The sequence below is a fragment of the Micromys minutus genome, assembly GCF_963924665.1.
Source record: "Micromys minutus genome assembly, chromosome: 30".
In the NCBI taxonomy this organism is placed as follows: Eukaryota; Metazoa; Chordata; class Mammalia; order Rodentia; family Muridae; genus Micromys; species Micromys minutus.
Genome location: NC_137965.1, coordinates 32140032 through 32164065, shown reverse-complemented (window position 1 = coordinate 32164065; position 24034 = coordinate 32140032). Strand labels below are relative to the sequence as shown.

Genomic DNA, 24034 nt, shown 5'->3' with positions numbered 1-24034 from the left:
GTGCTATACTTAATAGACAAAATTGATAGGCTAGATGTTAAGGCTGTCTTATGCTTTATAAATCGTAAAACAGTAACAGTTATATTCATCTTATTGCTGAAAAAAAAACTTTTTAACTGGACAAAAAGGAGGAAATGTAGATTGTCCTGAAGCTGTTGTATTTTAATGTTAATTGCACTCCCCAAGAAAGGCTGTTTAGTCACGTAACTTCTACCGAACCTTCTCATTTTAATTAGTAAAATAAATGAAAGCCAGTGACTAGGTGGGGTGAGGGAAGTAGAGAGGGCTGAGAGCTCTGAGGAGGTCAGAGGACAGAGGGTGAAGGTCATCGTGGCAATATGGAGTTTCCCAAGGACCAGCTAGACCCAGGTGATATTAATTGGCATTAAATAGCTATGAACATTAAGGATTTTATAGGCCTAGCATCTTATATGAAGGGCAGTTTGTATCTTTGTCTATTTGATGTAATCTTGTTGTGTAGAGGGTTTGTGGATTGAGAGTTGAACATATAAACCTGTATGAAACTCTTTAAAAAAAAAAAAAAAAAAAGAAGAGTGTTATGGGTTTGGTGCCTGCCCATGGGATGGTGGGCCTGTCACGGGTTGGCCTTTTTTTCAGTCTCTGCTCCATTTTTTCCCTGAATTTCTTTTAGACGGAAACAATTCTGAGTCAAAATTCTTGAAGGTGGCTTGATGCTGCCATGCCCACTAGTGGCCCTGTCTAACTACTGGAGGTGGTCTCTTTAGGTTCCATCTCCCTACTGTTGGGCATTTCAACTAAGATCACCCCATTGAGTCCAGGAAGCCTCTCACATCCCAGGTCTCTGGGACTTTCTAGATGTTCCCTGACACCCATACTTCCATTCATTCTCCTGGCCTCTAGACTTTATTTCTGTTTCCCTAGTAAGATTGCTTATGCTTAGAGGAAGAGGGAGAAAGACAGGGACAGGGACAAAGAGAGAGAGACAGAAAGAGAGAGCCAACATTCAGAGCACATAGACTAGAAGACAGAAAAATAATTCAGTCTTCATCTTCCCTGAGCTCTAAACAAGGTAAACCACTATCTATAACAACCCTATGACCAGGAAACTCTTAGCAGCCCTATTGGGCAATTTCCTTGTGGTTTTTGTAGTTATATTCTTCTTGGGTTGTCATTCAACATAAGCTTGAAAAACCCCTTCTAACCAGGAAAGGTGCTCCAGAGCATCAGTTAAGCCCTTCCTGGCATCACTCTTGACTGGGATATCAGCTGTTGGGATGTTCTCTACTGCTATATTACCACCCCCACCCTGTGGTCCATGAATCCTAGTGACTGGATTTGAACCAGCAGTAGTAACTGGAACACAGTGTAAGGCCACAAACCATGCTCTGTATACCCAGGTGTGTGATATTCACCTATTTGTCTAGATTCTCTTGTCAATAAAAAGAGGGGAAATCATACAATCCATAAGGACTGGGACATGAGGTAAAACAAGCTATGAGATAAGTTGCAACTGCTGTGAATATTATCCGTGGAAAATGAAGTTTTTCCTTTCCTGAGAGAAGTATCTGGAAGGGAAAGTGTATGACTTGAATATTTGAAACTCAATTTTTACTTTAAAAAAATAAGCTAATGCCCAAAATGAAAGGAAATTTCACGTAAGTTCAATGTTTGTAATTTTTGGAAGCAATTGGCAGTCTACATAATGTGCTGATACCTTGATTTAATTTGGTTACATAGTTACAGTGTAGCTCTAAGAGAAAGACTCTTCATTATCTTTAGTACATTTTAGCTGTGGAACAAATTTCTACATGTCTTTCCAAAACATTAAATGTTAAGATACAATTATTTTCAACATACAATTGAAGATAATAAAAATCTGTCACTTGCCTATAATCATGGAACCGAAGAGAGTGAAGCAAGAGGACTGAAAGTTTGAGATCCACATAGTGAGACCCAGTCTCACAGATAATATATGAAGCTGAGTTTAGTGGTGCATACCTTTGACCCAAGAACTTGGGAAGCAGAAGCAGGTAGATCTCTTGAGTTCAAGGCTAGCCTGGTCTACATAATGAGTTTGGAGTTCGTCGTGGATACATAGATAAACCCTGTCTCAAAACTATATATACATAGATATTCATAAATTTATGACAGCACAATTAGCAATACATGTATGCACATGGGTATGGGACTATCCTTGAGGCATGGGCAACATACCAGTGGTCACAATACCAAAGAAAAAGTGATTTCCCCTCCCCAAGCTAGCATTGATGGCTGATATCTCTTCAGCTAAGGGTGGAACTAAAAGGGGAACATGAATTTGGGATAGAAATCTGCTGATTTAACAGTAGGAATTAGTAAGAGAGGATGTGAATAAGATATATTATATATCTGTATGAAAATTTTAGAAGAATAAAAATTAATTTGAGACAGAATATCACTGTGTAGTTCTGGCTGACCTGGAACATATTGTATAGACCATACTCGCCTGTACTCCACAGAGATCTGCCTGCCTCCACCTCATGAATGCTAATATTAAAGGCATAAATGATCAAAACTTATGTGGGAGAGAATGAAACTTGGTGAACCTAGGCAATGCAGACCATGCTTTTGTACTCACCAAGGGAATGAGAACACAAAATGGCCAAAGAGTACGTACATTGTGACTTTGAACAGTGAGGAAGTAAACCATTTCATTCTTACAACAGGAAATAAAACTCAAAAGTCTGTCTTTGGGAAGTTCATCTAAGGACAAGCTTGGGCAGAAACCATCAGATTTCTTATATTAGCCAGTTGGTTTCTGCTAGCTTTTTGTAAGCTTATTTTAATGTTCTACTATCTCTTTCAATTAGTTCTCTTACCTTGGCTCACTATATGCTTACTGAACTCATTCACAATGCAAGAACTGCTATCATATCTACATCATTCTCTGGACCATTCAGAACATCCTGTTCTTATTTCTTCCACAGACTGGGATCTTGTTCTACCACTGCTCAGAAATGGGATGGCTTCTTGAAAGCCCTGCAAGCCAATCAATCTCTGATATGTCTGGATCTTACAGACAACAATCTCTCGGATGAGGGTGCTAAGATGTACAACTTGCTAAGAAGCAACCAAAGTGCATATTTTAGAGTGTATTGTAAGCATCATAAGTAGGTATCTTTTCCTATGAAATATCACTTTGAACACTGAGCTATCAACAGGGGAGACATGAATGACTCCACACTTACCAGGCAACCCATATTGTTGTGAAATCTACTTAAATATAACATAAATCTGACAAAACTCCACTAGTCAATGCAGATAGCAAAAATTTATTGTAATCAAGCTGCTACTTGTCCTGGCCCTCAGAACAGTCAACGGGAACCCAGGATCACCTAGGAGACAATGGGGGAACAAGAGAAGGGAAGAAGGCCAGCAAGTCAAGTGGTCTGATCAAGCTGACAAATTTTTATTTTTTCACATGCTAGTTTTATATAGGTAGAGGAAAAAAAATAAGGCGTGGGAAAGTAAGGCATGGAACTAAGGGAACTTTCCAGCTAAAGGATTTTTCACAATTTTGTGGAAAATTACTTGAGGAGGGGACATCCTAGGTTCAGGAGGGAATGTTCTGCCAAGCAGGATTCGTTGGTGGGTGACTGTTCTACTTGACTAGCTACCTGACCAAAAATATTTTCTGGGAAAAGGTCTTTATTGTGGGAGACAAAAACCTGTCTGAGATCTATGTAAAATGGAATTACTCGGGCTAAAGAAGTTTCTTAATTCTGTCAGCTCCCAGCAGCTACTGATTCATCAGTGCCACAGAACAGACTCAAATGCTAAACTGTGGCCCTGAAGAGAAATTGCACAACATATTTAAAGGATGAAACCACAGAGCAAAGGGGGAGAGGGGTGGACTGTAACATTGTCCAATCATATTTTGGCACAAGAGGTTGAGCAATAGAGTTTTTAACAATCAAGTTAGGAATATGTTCTTGGGTTTGGGAACATGAACTTAGTTTGACCCTGCCAGCAAGATGGAGACATTGCCTTTGAGCTATCTGGACTCAAACAACTGTTTCCTTAAAATAGAAGCCATTCAGCTATTGGGAAGTCCCCAGCTATCCTAAGACCTGGGACCTTGATTAGTTTCTCCCTATGATTAAGAAGATTCTGAAAATGAAATGGTACTATTTTGGAATAAGGTGGCTTTTATTGTACCATGATAATTGTTGTTTAAATTAAATATAATCTGTAACATTTATTGAATATCTTATTAAATTCAATGATCAAATTGTGTTTAATACCAAAGGGCAGTAAGTCAATAAAATAAAAAGATGATACTTTGTCTTTAAAAAAATCTACTGGATCATGGGTCACTCCTCAGAGACACATCCCTGAAGAAAACTTGACTCTTCCGACCCCAGAAACCACCTGCCAATAGCTTCTCAGCATGAGCCCCTTCCTCATCTGCACTGTATTTTTGCTGGCTTGGTATTGGGAGGTCTTAGATTGCTTTCCTAAGTATAAATCCCTCATGTCACCATGACTGTGTGATGAAAATTAACAAGAGCTTGAATTTATCTTCTGTAAACAGCTGGAAATGTCCTCTCCTGTCTTAATAGATATATATGATTGTTTGTTTGTTTAGTTAGTTAGTTAGTTAGTTTGGCTTGCTTTGGTGTTTTTGTTTTAAGTGGAATTTTTAAGAGTTTTACACATGTATATCATGCATACTTGCATTCTCACCCCCACCTTCTAGTCTACCCTCTACAAATCTCTCTCATTTATACCTATTCATCTTACTTTATGACCCATCAAGACAACCAGGGCCATGCGTGAGACTGTGGGTTTATAGCTATGTGTCAAAGCCTGATGGTCTCATCAGAGACACAGCTGAGGATAGTAATTGTCCTCCTCCTAAAGTCTATTCACAGACAACAGTTGAGTTGGGCGGGGTCCTGTGAGCCTCTCCCCTTCCTAGACATTTTGCATGAGTGAAATCCCATCACTCAGGAAGATGTGGCAGGAAAATTGAGGGTTCACTGCCTGACTTGACTAAATAGTAAGATGGATGTGGGGTTGTTTACAGAAGCAGAAATGAGTCAAAGATAGTCATATTATCAAAAGCCCACCCCAGCATGAAAAATGGCTCAAGAAACTGGAAACCTGAAGCACACTGCAAACCTGTAGGTAAAACAGCAGATTGGAGAATGTCTCTTCCAGGCAGCTCTGCTAGTCTAAAGATGTCACTAGCAGTCCTTACTGCTTATATATGCATAGTTAGGGAAGGGGCTAGTGTATCTGTCAGTCTGTGGGGGAGATTACTAAAGCTATTGGACTTTACTTCTGAGCTTAAGAACCTTCCCTTTAGGATAAAATATTCACCTCCCTTTAGAGCAATGGTTCTCGATCTTTCTGATGTGGTGGCCATTCAATACACTTTATGTGGTGACGCCCGACCATAAAATTATTTTTGTTGCTACTGCACAGCGGTAATTTTCCTCTTGCTATGAATCATAGTGTAATTATCTGTATTTCCCAGTGGTTTTAGGCAACCCCTGAAAAGCATCATTTGATTCCACCCATGGGCTTTTGACCCACTGCCTTAAGCCTTCCAGTGTTTCACTTCGGTTTAGCATCCTGTGTCTTAATGAGCTTTTCTCAAAGACAGGATGTTTTGTCTTGGCATAAATTCCTACGCAACACCAGTCAGCCCTAACATCTCTGTGCAGTGTCTCATTTGTGCCTTCTAGAAAATAGGATGAGGTGTATCTGCTGCGAATATAACTGTCATGGTAAAAACGCCTGCCAAGCTCAATGCTTGTCACATGAAGTTTATTCAACGACGTGGACTAAAAACTTAGCCCATGTCCTGAGATAAGCTTGGTATTCCACATATGTGACCCTACATACATGTCCTTGTATATGCACACCACTTGACCACTTCTGCAGCCTCTCCTCTCTGACTCCTGCACACTAGGAAAGCATTATCCCATGTTAAACAAATCCATTTTCCTGTTTCCCTAGAGTTAATTGAGATCTTTGTTCAAAATGAGATGGATCTCTCTTCCCTACTCAAAACCTTCCATATAAGCTACGCTCTTGAGCAGATTATTTTCTCACTTTGCTATTCTCTACCCTTTCTTCTTTCATAGTCCTGTCTATTCTGAAATCTTGTAATCTTCTTCCAGTTATACAGATTTTGCACCTATACCTATTCAAACATAGCAACATCTAGGTGCATTTGTCGACCTCACACAGGTCTGCATTCTTACCTCTTTGTTTTGTCTGTGGGTTTTATTCTCAAACTTTACTTTTCACTATAATTCACATTTTAATAATTGTGCAGTATTCCATCATTTACACAACCATACTTTATTGTTGAGCACAATTTCCAGTTATTGGTTATTATAGATAACATTCCAGTGAAGATGGCTTAATTACTTTTTATTGGATATTCTCTGTATTTACATTTTAAATGTTATCTTCTTCCCCCCATCCTGCTCCCATTCCCCACCCCCTCCACTTGCTTCCATGAAGGTGCTCCCTCTCCCAATCACCCTCTCCACCTCAGTGATTAGGCATTCCCTTACACTGGGAAAATGTGCCTTCACTGGACCAAAGGTCTCTTCTTCCATTGGTGCCAGACAATGCTATTCTCTGCTTCATAGGCAACTGGAGCTATGAGTCTCTTCATGAGTGCTCAATGGTTGATATCTTAGTCCATGGAAGTTCTGGAGGATTTGGTTGGTTGATAATGTTGTTCTTCCCATGAGGCTGCAAACCCTTTCAGCTCCTTCAGTCCTTTCTCTAGCTCTTTAATTGAGGTTTCCATGTTTAGTCTGATGGTTAGCTGCAAGCATTCTCAGCTGTACCTGTATGACTCTGGCAGAGCCTCCGAGGAGGCAACTATATCTGGTTCCTGTCGGTTAGCACTTCTTGGCATCAGCAATAGTGTTTGGGTTTGATGGCTGCATATGGGATGGATCCTCAGGTGAGGCAGTCTCTGAATGATCTTTTCTTCAATCCCTGATCCTCTATTTGACCTTGTATTTCCTCTCATGGGTGGTTTACACTCAAACTTTATTTAAATTTTTAGTATACTTAGCTATTTCATGGAGAAACGAGAGCTAGAGCATTCCAAAACATGAGTGTGTTCTCTCCTTATACCATGTGAGTACCAAGGATAAAATTCAGGTCATCAGACTTAACCTTCACCAATACATCTCACCACACACAATATGTTATCAATTTTTTCCATGTATTTCAAGTTAGCATCAAATTCTCTATGTATCAGAAGATGACTTTTGACTCTAGATCCTCCCAAAATCTGGGACCACCGGCATACACCACCATGCCCAGTCTTATATGGGCACTGTGGTTGCATGCATCACATATATGTATATATAAGCTGCTCAGCGTGATACTATTTCACATAATACCTGTAAGCCAACACCAAGCCTTTGTGTGAGCCCTTTCCCTGTCTGGAGATCTGCTGTTCTTCTCTGCATTCTGTCACCCACAGTCCTAAACCTGGCACCCCCAGATAGTCCTTCCTTCCCTAAACTTTCCTTGTACATGTCATATACTATGCACTACACTATTTTTGTTTTCCTTGAGGGAGGAAACTTCTGTTGCTAATTGTTGAACCCTTACACCCAACTATATACCTGTCATACAGGATGATACCCATAACATTGGTTGAATTAATTATCTTCTTCTTAAATTCATAAATTTTTATTATATGAAGTTCTCACATATGTATATCATGTATTTTGATCCATCCCTCAACTACCCCCATGTCTTTCCTAGAACTGCCTAATCCATCTTCCTCCCAACTTTGTGTTCATTTATTGTTGTTGTTAGTAGTATTAACCAATCCACTTAGTCTAGTGAATACCAATCATATGCACATAGATATGGGGACATAGGCAACCTACCACGTCTTTATCTCCAGAGTGACTCTCCCTCTGTCAACTGAGTAAGGGGTGGAGCCTCTAGACGCCCTCTGTCATCAATGCTAAAATTTTGCCTGGCTTGATTTGTACAAGTCTCATTCAGATAACTACAGTGGCTGTGAGTTCACATGTGCAACAGTCATGACATGTCCATAAGATAGTGTTTCACATCACTTCTTTCCATGTTCCAGCTCTTAGTCTATCTGCCCCTCAGAAAACAGGATGTTTTCCTGAGCCTTAAAGGAGAGAGGTTGATGAAGATGACATTCTATGACTGAGCACTTCACCTGTTATTCTTAGCATTGTGATCAGTTATAAGATTCTTCATTAACCACACTTGGCTGTGAAAAGTTTCTCTGACTAAACTTGAAAACAACACAGAGGCTGTTATAAATATAACTTCAGTTTGACAGTGTAACCATCTAGGGAAACGGCATCCGGTTCCCCACTAGAAAACTCTCAATCCTGTTTATAGTACCATGTAACCATCTTTGTACCAGCTTCAAATCCAAGCAGAAACTTGTTGGTAGCCCCAATAACTGCCATGCCCCTATTGTAAAAGCAAGCACAACTTACCTAAAATGTGAGTGTTAGAGTATACAGGATCCAGTACTGGATAAGACTTAATGAGTGAAGTTCTGTGTTTTGTCTGCAAAGCTGTGTGGATGCTCCATCACTCTAACAAACTGAAAAGACTTCTCTGAGACTCTCAGAAGCAACAGTGAGTGCTCTAGACCTGCTCAGAACACCATGGGAACTGATGCAGTAAAAACATTCTGTGGAGCCTTGAAACTTCAGATCTGTCCCTCCAAACACTCAGGTGTGATATTACTATTTCCTGTTTCATAGTGTTTCATACATGAAGGTTTGGGTAGTGGCGAGACATGCAATGGTCCAGAATGGTTCACTGTTGACAACAATCACTGGCAATGAGCTTCATTCATTGGCATTTAGTCAGCAAATAATATTTTAATTTTTCAAGAGGGTTTCTCTGTATAGCCCTGGAGCTTACTTTGTAGACCCGGCCTACCTCAGAAATCTGCCTGCCTCTGCCTACTGAATGCTGAAATTAAAGGTATGTACCAATACATCCAGTGGTCACTGAACTATATTAACCTTCTCCTTCTGTTGCACTGGTGTTTAAACAAAGTCGTAGAGTGAATGCATAGGAAACCAAGAAGCCACAATTGTTAGACACTGTCTATTATGGAAAACAAACCACAAGTCTAACATGGTGTCTAAAAAAAAGTAGGAGCCTGGTGTGATGGTTCAGGCCTGTTTTCTAGACCTTGGAAAGCTGAGACTGGATTGCCATACATGGACTTACATGGTGAATCTCCAACATTCATAAACTATGACATGAGATGCCCTCTCAAAATAACACAAGTATTGGCTTGGAAACATAGATTACTTAATAAAGTACCTGCTACTCGTACATGAGAACCTTAGAACACACATAAGTGTATAAAAGTATGAGTTTGTAATCCCAGCTTTGGGGAGGCAGAAATTAAGCATAATCTTCAAAACTTAGTACACAGGTTACTCTATCCAATCGATAGATGTCCATGGTTATGAACATCTGGTCAACCCCTGTGCTGAAAGCCATGTTATTTCTAGGCCAATGGCAGTGGTGGTAGTGGCCTTTGCACTGCTCTGATTCTGTGTTGTAGGAGTTTCTTCCGACTGTGCCAATCCTCTGCCAGAAGCCCCACCAAGAATATTAAAATCATGGCACCAAGGCATATCCGAACCAAATTCCCCTTGGCATAGTGCTGGTGAGAAAAACCTGAAGAAAAGAAGTTGGCAACAGATGTTAAAAGGCTCATGTCTACATTCCACTCCATATAGATTTGAGATTCTATCCTCCATCAGTTAAGATGATCATCCCCACCATCACCAACAAGGGTCAGAACAGAATAGTCCAGTCCTCTACGCTCTCATACGATCTCTCCTCTGATACAATCAGTACCTTGCTATATTACTGATTTATAAAAGAAGATAACTGTAGGAGAGTGAGGAAAATGAAGAATGTCCTTATTTGACTATTTGGATAATTTAAACCTTCACTGAATTTTCTGGACCAATTCCGAGCCTCCAAATGTTAATAGTCTGCTTTCCTTAATGTTTAATGCACCAGGCTCCAAAATTATAGATCTCCAGATTACATGTACAAGTAAAATTGTCTGCATGAAAAGATAGGAGGTGGATATGGACAAGACAGACCACTTACCAAATGGAGGGCTTGACCCCTCTGAAGAGGCAGTGATATTCATAGGCTTTTCTAAAATAAAAACAACCAAAAAATGGGGGGGTGTAAACAAATAGAATCATCCTATTTCTGCTGGAGACTGGCACCTGTGCTCACATCCCTGTGAAGCCAAAGTCCATGGCCTTTAAGAACATAATCCATAGAGTCAGGCTACCCAGATGTGACTGCCCAGTGTAGCACTTACATAAGAAAAACCTCTGGAAAGTACCACATCTGTGAGTCATGTTCCCTTCTGTCCAGTGGAGTTGGTATTACCATACAATGGGCTGACTTATAAATAATAAAACATATTTAGCATTGCTAATCTGGAAATCTAAAATATGAAATACTACAAAAATTTGATATTTCTGAGCACTAACAGGATGCCACAAGTGGAAAAAAATCCACACTTGACCTTCATAAAACATGTTTCAATCAGGCCTCGGGTAATTTGGGAAGAATGTGAAGAGGAAAGCATATGATTAAAATATATTGTGTATAAAAATTTAAATAAAAAATAAAATATAAAATAATGGTTTGGCCATGTATATAAAATATGGAAGGGGCTAGTGTTCATCTCTAACCCCAGCAAGTAGAAAGCAGAGGCCAGTGACTGTTCTGATTCTGGGGACACTTGGCCTACATAGCAAGTTGAAGTCAGCCACGGTTACACAGTGGGAACCTGTCACAAAAAGAATTATATGAATAGGAACCAGAAAGATAAATTCGTTGGTAAAGTGCTTAACTAGCGTGCACCAAGCCCTAAGTTTGATCTTCAGCACAATATAAACTGAATATGGTGGCAAAAGCCTATAATTCCAGTGTACAAGAGGTGCAAACAAGAAGGACAAACGTTCAAGGTTATCCTATGCTGTAAAATGGGATTGAGACCAGCCAGGGCTACAAGAAATTATGACTCAATGAAAAATGACTACAGACATATTTTGCTGGTAGAAAAGAGAAACCCACTTCTGTGCCCCCTTTTTGGTTATTTTATTTACTTACATTTTGGATGTTATCCCCCTTCCCAGTTTCCCCTTCACAAACTTCCTACCCCCTCCCCCTGCCTCTATTAGGGTGTTCACCCACCCACTCCCATCTCAGTGCCACAGCATTAACCTACACTGGGTCATTGAGCCTCCACAGGTTCTTGTGCCCCTTTTATACTGAGCTTTAAATGTCTGCTTACTCACCAGTTGTAGATATTTTGTTTGTGGGTAAGATGGAATGTCTGCTGGAGGCTTCTAAGAGTTTCAAACAGAAGTGTTATAAGGAAATAGAATAATGACAGTTTATCCCAAGTGCCCCCACTCTCCAGACCCCTTCTGAGACAACCTGCATTCTCTAAAGGTCTTTTATCTGGCATATTTCATGGTTAATAAATTCAAAAAAACCTGCATTTAGTGCCCAGTGACCTCAAATAATTGTGCCATTTTTCAACTGATAGACATTTAAGATGTTTCTACCACTTTGGGGCTAGAATAAATAAAGCTGTTATAAACATTCACACACAAGAACCTATATGAACAAAAGTGTAGGAGTTTAAATGGAAACGCCACCCATAGGCCTGTATATTTGAATGTCTGTTCCCACGTTGGTAAAAGTGTTTGGGAAGGATTAGGAGGTGTGGCCTTGTTGAAGAAGGTCTCCCTCTCCCTCTCTCTCTTTTTCTCTCAGGTGAGTGTGTGTGTGTGTCACTTACTCACCCTCTCTCTTGCTCTCTCACTCACTCTCACTCTTTGCTCTCGTGCTCTTTGCCACATGCTGTGGATTACAAGCTCTTGCTTACAGCTACAGTGCCATGCCTGCCTATCTGCTACCATGCTCTACACCATGATAGTCATAAACTCACCCTCTGAAACTGTAAGTCTCAGTAAACTTTATCACAGCAATAAAGAAGTAACTAAGATAGTATGTTTTCAATTTTCTTTTTCTTTTAAGGTTTTATTTTTGTTTAGTACTAGCACAAGAGTTTCAGAATCACTGGGTCATATGATAACTCTGTCTAACTTCTGAGAGAATACAAGACTAGTTTCCAAGTCATATGTAGTAGATGCAATGCAGAAAACTCTGGGGTTACTTTAATAGGCATTGCCCCCATAGACTCATGTGTTTGAATGTTTATCCCATAAAGAGTGGTACTATTAGGAGCCTTGGCCTTATTGAAGTAGCTGTGGCCTTGGTGAAGGAAGTGTGTCATTATGGGGCAGGCTTTGAGGTCTCCTATACTGAAGCTATACCTGGTATGGCACACAATCTCCTGCTGCTGCCCATGGATCAAGATGTAGAACTCTCAGGCTCCTTCTTCAGCACCATGTCTGCCAACATGCCACCATGTTTTACACCAGAGCAATAATAATCTCAACCTCTGAAACTGTAAGCCAGCCTCAATTAAATGTTTCCCTTTATAAGAGTTGTCATGGTCGTGGTGTTTCTTCACAGCAATAAAACCTAAACTAAGATAGGCTCTAAATCTTTCCAATGCTTTTCCTGATTGATTACTTTTTTGAGTGGTCATTGGCTTTTTAGTTTGTTGGTTGGTTGGTTGGTTGGTTGGTTGGTTGGTTGGTTGGTTGGTTGGCTGGCTGGCTAACTGGCTGGCTGGCTGGCTGGCTGGCTGGCTGGCTGGCTGGCTGGCTGGCTGGCTGGCTGGTTGGTTGGCAGGCTGGCTGGCTGGCTGGCTGACTGGCTGGCTGGCTGGCTGGCTGGTTGGCTGGCTTGTATTTGTGTAGTTATAACCATCTTAATAAATGCATGGTATGTGAATTGTATCTCAGTTTTAAACAAGTGTCATGGAAGAACCATCTATTAGTATGTACTTTAGGACTCTCCTTTCCTCCTAAGTACAATGTCTTCACGTGAAACTATCTATTGATTTCACCAAAATGTTTCTTGAAACTATTAAGCCATATACTATTTGAGGAGAGGGACTATATTTTCAGGCACATTCATAGTATAACTTCATTCCAAGACACTAGAATCTACTGAACTCACCTGTCATGGGAGATGGTACCTCTGTGGGTACTTGGCTAGGAGTGGCAGAGGGTCCTGAAAAACCAGAAAGGAGAGAAGTCAATACTCTGGGTTAACTAAGGATTCTAAAAAAATAATGAAACATTTCTGTGACTTGATTTTCTCATAAAGCACGTGAATATGAAGAAGCTCTCATTGCTGACTGGCTGGGACACTCTCTGGCAAACTCTATAACTACACTCTTTTTCTCCTGGACTCTTCTGTCCAATACCCTCACTTGTCATTTGTCACTTTCCTGGTGCTTGTTCCCAGGAATTAGATGTGGGGATGAGAACCATGGAAAAGTTTTGGAAATGCATCAGAAATCACAGATACAAAGGGGTATGCGGTGGGAGGTGAAATAAGGATGTAAGATGGTATACAGTATTCTGAGTTTTGAGTAGAAGAGTGTATTATAGTCCTTTTATTATTAAATAATGATATATAATTATATCTATTATATTGTATATTATATAATTATATTTTATTATTTATAAAATAAATTTTATTCATTCATTTTTTGGTACTTGGAATTGAACCTGTGTGCCTTACGCATACTGAGTATATGCCCTACCACTGAGATACATTTTATTCATTATTTTAAATAATTCCTACAATTCATAACATTTCAGACTTTCAGTTTTTAAATAATGTTTTCTAGTTTCTATTCTATAAGAAAATCAAAATTGAAAAGTCAGAATGTAGACTGAAGATGTAACTCAGCTGGGATAGCGCTTGCTTAGTGTGCACCCTGGGGCCCATCCCTGCCACGTAAACCACGTAGTAGCTCAAGCTCGTAGTCCCAGTAATCAGAAGTTCAAGGTTATCTTCCTTGGTATGAACATAATAAATTCAAACCAGCCTGAAATACATAAAACCCTGATTTTAAACATAAAATTTTAAAAACAGAAAAATAAAATAACGTGAAGACAAAAAGCAAAAGGAATTAACCCAGCAATTCATGAGCCCAAAATAATGGTTGTTGTATCATATATTTATTTATTTCTCATTTAATCTTCTGAGAACTTTACATACAGGTACTGTACTTACATCATTTCTAACCCATAATTTCCCCCTTTCCAATTCACCCATGTTTCCCCTACTCCACCTCAGATTTGTGACTTCTTTATTACTGTTGTGCATATGAAGAATATAAGCTGATTCCATTCAGTCCTTCTTAGAAGGGAAAACAAAACAGGGGAGGAAATTCAAGGTCAAATAGAAGAGCAGGGATTCAAGAAAAGATCTAAAGAGACTGTCTCACCTGCAGAACCACCCCACATGCAACCACCAAGCACTATTGCTGATGACAAGAAGTCTTTACTGGCAGGAAACAGACATGGATGTCTCCTCAGAGGCTCTCCCAGAGTCATATAGATACAGAAGAGGATGCTTGCAGCTAAACATCAGACTTAACACGGGGACCCCAATGAAAGAGCTAGAGAAAAGACTAAAAAAGCTGAAAGGTTTTCAACCTCATGGGAAGAACAACATCATCAATAGCCAAGGCACTGAGGTGGAAAGGGTGACTGGGAGAGGGAGCACCTTCATGGAAGCCAGTTGAGGGGGAGAAGGGATAGGAGTGGAGGGAAAGGTATAATATTTGAAATGTAAATACAGAGAATATTCAATAAAATTGAAAAACAATCAACTAATTCCATTTAATTTTTTCAGATATACAAGTGTTTATGACTTTTCATCTGAGGCTGAATAGTCTATCAGGGAGCTTGTTCCTAGGGAAGACTAATTCTCCCTCTCTCAACAGCTCTTCATCTAGGGGTGGGGCCTTGTGAGATTTCACCAAGTTGCCAATGTCCAGTAGAGTTGTCATTATGCAGGTCTTGTTTTGGCAACCATAACATTGAGATTTAATGGGCACAACTTCCCTGTCATATGCTGGTCTCTTGTTCTCTTTAATATGTTTATATTCCTTTTTCTTAGTGAACTAATCATTTTTATTTAGACTGATATTTCTATAAATTTATAGGCAGTAAAGCTGTTAAAGCACAAAATCTAAGAATTAGTTGAGGTTCAGAGGATCAAAGAAGAAAAACCTTCAAATCTTACTTTGCAGGTATCTATACTATTATAGTTTTACAATAAGTGTCATAGTTCTTGTCTATCAACTTGTCTGGACTGAAAAATGCCTAAGAAAGTAGGAATGCACACCTCTAGCTGAGTCTATGAGAGCATCTCCAGAAACATCAAAAAGAACATGATCAATGGATTAACCCTCTGATGAATTCAAATTTTGGCTATACTATCAGGTGGGGGTGGGTGAAGATGGTATAGCATGACTGGGGATGAAGTCACTAAGCATGTCTGTCACCGTCTTCTCCAACCAGCAGAAAAGGAGCGACAACACAGCGTTCTTCTCAAAGCGGTTTATTCAGGAACCTTACAGCATGCTAGTGAAAATCTTTCTCTGTCCCCTCTGTCTCTCTTTCTGTTTCCCTTTTAGTTTCTCTTTCTTTTTCTCTCCACCCCCAAGCGCAGTCCTATTATCCTGATCTCAAGTCATGGGTGCACCTGCGCAGCTCGCACGGAGGGAGTGGCTAATCTGGGGGGGGGGGTGGCCGGAGGAAGTCAGGTGCTAGTCACAAGACTAGGCCGGATCCCAAGCATCGTCTTGGGACTGCCGCCACACCCGCTCTCCACACGTCTTTGAAGAGCATACCTTGACTTAGTCCCTACCTATGATCACTCTTCTTCCTGGCTGCCATGAGTTCAGTGACCTTACTCCATGTTTTGTTTTGTTTTGGTTTTTTGGTTTTTGGTTTTTGGGTGTTTTTTGGTTTTTTTTTTTTTTTGTTTTGTTTTGTTTTGTTTTGTTTTTTTGCCTTCAAGTTCTTCTGCCTCACCATGATCCCAGGATCATAGAAGCAGACTACTATGAATGGAAGCTTCTGGAAGTGTAAATCAAATAAATCCTTCCTCCTTCGCATTGTTTCTCAGGCAACTTTACACAATGACAAAATGAAAAAGGCTGGATGAATCCGAGGCTTTCTCAGAGGCTCTGATTAAAGTACAAAAAGAAGGCTGGTTCTTTATCCTTGATCAAGACTTGGGGCCGGGGCCTTGAAGGAATCAGGGTTTCAGTTCCCCAAAACTTAAATTTTTGCCCTGAAGAAACTGGAGATTCCAGTCACAAAGCTTCACTGTAATGCTCTTGATGGTACTCTGTTTCCCTTTTACAGCTTTGCTTGATTAGCCTCCTACGGACTTCATCCCACTGTATAATAATTTCTGCTCACTTTACTCCACTTTTTCCCTGAAAATAGTTTATAATGTATTGTATGTGCTTCCTAATAAGCTTTCTTGACAAAAGTCATAGCATATGCAGGACCTCCCAATCCCAAAGTTTCTTATCTTCTCTATCTTTGATCCTCTTTATCCTCTGACTACTTGGTCCACTCTCTTTCAGAACTTTGTTACTGAAGAATGACTTGCTGGTCCAGGTCAACTAAAAGTTAATTGACCAAAAGTTTTCTAAAGGAATATAGGATCAAAAGACATTCTGCTAGTAAAATCTTGACTATGTATTTTGTTTTATTCAATTTTTTATAAGCCACAGATCTTTGTAACTTTTTTGTTGTTCTTCCTTAATTGTTTATTTTATTATACTGAATTATTAGGCCATTTTGTATGTATGTATACACATATATTCATATATATATATGAAAATGCATATTTATGTGTACATCTGTATGCATATATGTATGTGTATTCATACATACATATATGTATATGAAGTGCTTTGAACAGGTTCTTTCTGCTCTGCCTCCCTCCTGTTGCACCCCTTAGAGCAGTTGTTCTCAACCTTCCTAATGCTAAGACCCTTTAATACAGTTCCTCATATTGTGGTAATCTCCAACCATAAAATTATTTTGTTGCTACTTCATAATTGTAATTTTGCTACTGTTATTAATTATAATGTAAATATGTTGAGGATTGAGAGTTCCTCCTGATAAATTTTCCCTGTAATGAGTAAAACATGTCCTTATCTTTGTTGATAACTTTTGGTTGAAAATCTACTTTATTCGATTTTAGAATGGTACTCCAGCTTGTTTCTTGGGGCCATTTGCTTGGAAGGTTTTTTTCCCAAACTTTTACACTGAGATAGTGTCTGTCTTTGTCTCTGAGATGAATTTCCTGTATGCAGGAAAATTCTGGATTCTGTTTATATATCCAGTCTGATAGCCTATGTCTCTTTATTGGAGAATTGAGTCCATTTATGTTAACAGATATTAAGGAATAGTGGTTACTGTTTCCTGCTATTTTTGCTTTTAGAGGTAGAATTATGTCTGTGTGTCCTTCTTCTTTTGGTTTTCTTGCTTAATTGTTTTCTTGTTTTTGCTAGGATGTAGTTTCCCTTCTGGTATTGAATTTTCCACCTATAATACTTTGTAGTGCTGGATTTGTGGTCAGATGTTATATAAATTTAGTTTTGTCCTGGAATATATTGGTCTCTCCATCTATAGTGATTGATAGTTTTGCTGGGTATAGCAGCTTTGGCTGGCACTTGTGCTCTCTCCGGGTCTGCATGATGTCTGTCCAGGATCTTCTAGCTTTCATAGTCTCTTTTGAGAAGTCGGGTGTAATTCTGATTGGTCTGCCTTTACATGTTACATGACCTTTTTCCTTTACCGCTTTTAGTATTCTATTTTTGTTTTGAACACTTGGCATTTTGACAATTATGTGTCAGGAAGAATTTCTTTTCAGGTCCAATTTATTTCAAGTTCTGTAGGCTTCTTTTTGCTCATGTTCATCTCATTCTTAAGAGTAGGAAAGTTTCTTCCACGATTTTCCTGAAGATATTTACTGTGCCTTTTAGTTGATATTCTTCACCCTCTTCTATTCCTATTATCCTTACGTTTGGTCTTCTCATTGTGTCCTGGATCTCCTGGACATTTTGGGTTAGGAGCTTTTTGGCTTTTGCATCTTCTCTGACTATTTTGTCTATGTTTCCAATGTTGTCTTCAGCCCCTGAGATTCTCTCTTCCATCTTGTAGTCTGTTGGAAATGCTTGCATCTGTGACTCCTTATTTCTTTTTTCGGTTTTCCACCTCCACAGCTGTCTCTTTTAGTGTTTTCTTTATTGTTTCTATTTCCATTTTTAATTCCTTCATCTCTTTGGTTCTGTTTTTCTCTAGTTCTTTGATTTCTTTGAGTGTTTTTCGTGTTTCCTTTTTAAAAGCTTCTATTTGTTTATGATTGTCCTCCCATTCTTATCTAAGTGAGTTTTTCATGCTCTTCTCAAAGATCTCTATCATCACCTTGAGGTATGATTGCAGGTCTGAGTCTTCTTTTTCTGGAGTGTTTGGCATTCCACTGCCTGCTATGATGGGAGAGCTGGGTTCTGATGTTGCCAGGTTGTCTTGGTTTCCATTTCTTACATTCTTTCACTTTCCTCTTGCCATCTTGTTGTCTGTGATTATATGTGGTCTCGTTGTCAGTGATTGGTACCTGTCTCTTCCATGTACCTGAGGGTCCGTGGTTTCAGGAAGAAAACTGATTCTGAGTGTTTGGCTTTTGGTGGGCAAGCAATGAGTTCTGTTATCAGTGACTCAGCTCTGTCTTTGTGGGCTCAGATATGGGAGCTCTTGTGAGACTGTTCTGGTAGCTCAGCCCTGTGCCCACAGGTCCTGAGTATTACTGGCAGGGACCTGGCTCTTTCTCTAGACCACTATGGACCCTTTTCCCAGTAGCACAGTACTTTCTGCTCTCTCAGGACTCCCGATGTGCTCTCCCTGGGCCTATGTGTCAGACTCCTCTCTGGTCCAGGTGTAAGAGGGTCTGTAGAGTTGAACTTCAAGCACTGCCTTTCCCGGGCAAACCCTGGCTCCCACTGACAAGGGCTTGTGCCTTACTGTGGGCCTGTATGTCTAGACTTTGAGTCAGGTCTTTTCGGACAAATCCCAAGTCCCTCTGCCAGAGTTCTGGCTTCTCTGAAGCAAAGGGCCATGTTTTTTGCGTGCTCGGCCTAGACCTCTCTGTGCTTTGACTACTCATGGCACAGGCTCACCAAGCCTGTGTCCCTGGATCTCCGCTGTTCCAGGTGGCAAATGGCCTGAGCATTTGGTCCATGCACAAGGGCTTTCCGGGAGAATACCAAGTCCCTATTCCAGGGTTCCTGCTCCCCTGAACGAAACGGAGGGCCACGCTTTCTGTACACTCAGCCCAGACACTTCTCTGTGCCCTGGCCACTCATGGAGCAGTCTCACCAGGCCTGTGTCCCTGGATCTCTGCTGTTCCAGGTGACAAATTTCTTGAGCGTTTGGTCTTCACGTAAGGGCCTTCCAGGCCTGTTTATTCATTTTTAATCATCTGAGAGGCTAAAAATGTTTTTTTTAATTCATTGCTTTGGTTAGTTTTATAACTTGGCTTTGTGATTGAAACTGAAGTAATTGACAGTTTTATTTTCTAGAAAGTGAGACCTTTTACAGACTTGAGACTTCACAATGTTAAGATAATAAATTTGTGTTATTATGAGCCAAAAAGAGTCTGTGGTGATTTGTTAGAGCAGCTATAGGGCACTCACACACTTCCAATGCTGATTGGTGTCAGAGGCTCTCCTTGCCCACACCTCTGACACCCTTGAAATTTCCACATATGCCAAAGGAAAGAATATTGAATCTGGACCCACTTACCAGTAACCACAAGTACTAGAGGGTCACTAGGGGCTGACCACAGGTATGGAGACGAGCTGGAAAAGCTGTAACACCGGTAAGTCCCACTGTGAGCAGCAGTCACTGTGACGATGGGGAAATTGGCCCGGTACCACCTCTCAGGTCTCTTATAAGGCCCAGTGTCCCCCTCTTTGTATAGGACAAATTCATCAAAACCATATTGGCTTTGACACTTCAGAACCACGTCCCTGCCTGGAGAGACTGCTGAGCTGGGATAAGCGGAGAGTGAGGGCTTAGAGTAAACACCTGGGAAGAAAGAAAACTGTTAGACAGGAAACAGGCTGGCGAGATGAAGCATTTCTGTGCTTGCAGAAGACTTAAAATATACAGCAGTCAATCTCAGGCCTAATCATGAGAGTCAGGCAAATGTTTTCTAAGGTTCAAGAAACATTGAAGAAGAAGGAGCAGAAAAAAAAGCTTAAAAGCATGAAGAAGGTACAAAAGGACATCTTCAGTGCACGGCACAGGCATTGTAAGCATCTCACGGAAGCTATGGTTACCTATACTAGGGCTTCTATGAAAAATTGCTGGCAGTCGATAGCTGCTGAAGGAAGGAAAATCTTTTTCTATGATGTCCCCTCACATCTACGCATAGATTGGCATCACTAACTAGACATAGTGAGGCTTTGATTTTTTTTTTTTTTAAGATCATGAAGTTAAGAAAATGCGTTAAGAGGGATGGCAGGGGAGTTGGAGGTAGGAAATAGGCAAAGGTGAGGTTATATTTCATTGTTTGCATGCAGAAAACTCTCCAAGAATAAATTTTAAGGCTTTTCTTTTGTATTGCAGTAAACATTATTTGTCTTGATAATGACTGTCTGAAAGACATCACCCATGAGTTCAGTAAGCAATACCAATAATTCATTTGTCCCATTCTAACTCCAACACCCAGGGATTTACTGTCTATCACCCACCACGTACTCCCCAAGTCCAGAACTGGAGCCCCGGCATCCGTAAAAGCCATAAGACCCACAGCACTCCATCCCTCCCCTGTTCAGTTAGTTACCTGTAGCAATTAGCTCGAGCTGGTCACTTGGGAGAGACCAGCTACTCCCATTCTGATACGAGCAACGGTAACGTCCAGCATTATTTCCTTCCATGGTTTGAATGAAGAGAAAGTCTTGATCTTCATACTTCCCCGATTTCAGCTTCTCCAGACGATATAAATCCACATCTGGAGGCCCGCGGCACCTCAGAGTGACTGACTGACCCAGGGGCACTAGGGAACTAGGCTGAGCCTGGAGGGAAGGCTTAGGGAGTGGGCCTTGGAAGGAAATCAGACTCTAGGTTAGCTTCAATGGAAACAGGTCTCTTTTGAGCCCTGGCACACCCTCCAATCTCTCACTGGAATGCTGGAGAGGCTCGGGTGCTAGGGAACTGTACTCACCACTCTGTGCTTGGACCATCTGTAGTATACACAGCCCTGAGGAAAAGAACCAGAGGCTAGAGACTCCCTTGAATGGACACCTATACACACGCATTACTTCATATCATAATTATCTTCCATTTTAATTGATTTATGCAACCCAGGATGGCCTCAGACTTGCTCTACGACAAGAGATGAACCTGAACTTCTGATAGAATTGCCTCCATCCCACAAGTGCTGAGAGTCCAGTCATACACCACCACACTGAGTTTTGTGGGGGGCTGGGAACGGAATGCAGGGCTTCATCAATGCTAGTCAAGTCATTCCACTGATCTATGTTCCCAGAACATAAAATTATTTTACTACTTCAAAAGACACTGATGCACAACTGAAATTCAACTGCAAGAGGCAAAGCTGCAAAATTCCATCCACAGGAGGAATAGTCAGCATGAAGCCGTCCCAGTGAGCTTTCCTGGCATTTGCAAGCTACTGAAAGGAGACTCCTTTGTTCATTACTTTATTTACGAACATTACATCCCAATCACACCCCCTCCCTCCTCTCCTCCAAGCCCCACATTTACAGGTCAGTTCCACCCATTACTTCCCTTCTCAGAGAATGAGACGTCCCCTTGGGTACCACCTCACCCTGGCACACCAAGTTGCATCAGGACTAAGCACAGCTTCTCCTATTGAGGCCCAACTAGTCAGTTCAGCTAGGGGAGGGGAATACAGTGGGAGGCAACCAAGTCAAAGGCAGCCCCTGCCCCAGTTCTTAGGGGACCTACATGATGACCAAGATACACAACTGCTACAATCGTGCAGGGGCAGCCTAGGTCCAGCCCCTGCATGCTTTTGGGTTTATGGTTCAGTCTCTGTGAGCCCTCATGGACCCACATTAGTGAACACTGTAGGTCTTCTTGTGGTCTCCCTGGCTGCTCCAGCTCACTTGATTCTATCCCCCGACTCACACAACTCCGATGTTCTGCCTGATGTTTGGCTGTGGGTCTCTGCATCTGTTTCCATCCGATGCTGGAGAAAGTGAGAGTCCACTTTCTTTTAGTGTGTGCCATGATCTAGTGGAAGCTCACATACCCAAGAGTATATAGGCTGCACAAACTGTACTTGATAGCCTTAAAATAGTTTTTATAGAACACAAATTGGGTGAATAGAGGAAAGGGAAATATTTGGAGCAAAGGTATATGTAATCTAAATACATCCCACAAAAATCTCAAAGAAGCCTTTTTTTCTTTTTCTTTTTTCTCTTTTTTTCTATTTTATTTTTTGAAAGTTAAAGGACTGGTGTAGCATAAAATATCTAGAAAAAGCAAAGCCATAGAAGCCAGAAGCAGCCCATTGATATGGGGTGATGGGGTGGGACAGTGGGGAAGTAAGATCATTTAATAAGTGCACAGTTTCTTTAGGGGTGGAAACAACGTCATCAAAGCAGACTGAAGGACTGAAAATGAAGTTTTAATTGATTTTGTAGGATAGCATTCAAAATAATGGGTTTCAGCTGACATCTTAATACATATGTCATTATAGCGTGTCCTTCATTACTCTCCACAGCTCCCTATTAGTTCTTCTTTAACTGATCTCTTCCTTCAATACTGCTCTCTTTCAATTTCTTAATGTGTAAATTCCATTGCGCTTTCTGTTTACCACACCCCTTAAGATCTCTTTCTACTCTCTCTCAACCCTCTTTCTGGCCTCAGGACCTACAAACACATGACCTACAATTACATGAAGCAGGTTGACCTAATGCTGCTTGTATTTTAATAATAATATGGGCCCTATGGCTGTTTTTCACCAAGTCCCCACAAAAAAAACAACAAAAATAAAAAACAAAACAAAACAACAACAACAACACTGAGTGACTTTGCCACAGTTGAGTGTGACCGGTGAATAAATATGCAAACAGCCAATAGCTGAGGAGCAGAGAAATAAGTGGGGTTGAGTTTTGGCAGGCTTAGAGAAAGAAGAAAGAAGCCACCACAGAAGAAAAGATGTAAGAGGGAGAGAGAAAGCCACCATGGGGTAGAAATAAAGAAAATGAAAAAAAAAAGGCCATGTGGGGTGACCAGTTGGAGCTAAGAGCAGCCCGGATGAAACATAGTAAATAATAAGTAATAATTTGGGGTTGTCAGCAGGGAAATGGATTCTAACAGCATGAAGAGTAGACAGTTACCCAGCTGTTTAAGGCATATTAAAATATAAAAGCTGTGTGTGTGTGTGTGTGTGTGTGTGTGTGTGTGTGTGTGTGTCTTTCATCCAGAAGCATAAATGGTATAAGGTGGGTAGAAATCCCATGTTGGGTTTTGTTAATAATTTGACAGAACATAGGTAAACAGATAGAAACCTGTAAAGAGAAAACACAAAACTCCCTTAAAGAATTACATGGCCCTTCCAGTCTGAATTTGTGCCCAATGCAGACTCTGAGCCTCCGGGCACTGGCTCTGCACCAACACCCAGAGAAGCCTGTCACCCAGGTGCTCTAACACTCCCAGGATCACAGGTGAGAAGGACACAAAATCTATCCCAACAGCCAGAGTAACCTAGTCCGCCAAGATACAGGGATGCAGGAACCCCCACCCAGCCAATAGTGCAGGTCCCTTCCAGTCTAAACTTGTACCCTGATCAGACCCTAGGCACTGGATCCTCTCCCATTCCCACAACACCCAGAGGAAACCTGTCACCCAGGTGCTCAAACATATCCAAAAGCACAATATCACAGGAACACAGAATCACTGGTGCACTAACAGGCCCAGGAGCACAGGATCACAGAGGAAGCTAGATTCCCAGG

At 40.8% G+C, this 24034-nt stretch overlaps 1 protein-coding gene across 1 annotated transcript; it reads right to left on the bottom strand.

The window, feature by feature from the left end:
* Positions 1–9532: 9532 nt before the first annotated feature.
* GP6 (glycoprotein VI platelet) lies at positions 9533–21274 on the bottom strand (the record flags this gene model as incomplete). The annotated part of the gene is made up of 7 exons (XM_080941919.1): positions 9533–9705; positions 10150–10200; positions 11361–11411; positions 13162–13215; positions 19830–20114; positions 20875–21132; positions 21256–21274. 7 exons carry the CDS (start codon positions 21272–21274, stop codon positions 9533–9535), a joined length of 891 nt encoding a protein of 296 aa, XP_080798045.1.
* Between the last annotated feature and the right edge of the window lie 2760 nt (positions 21275–24034).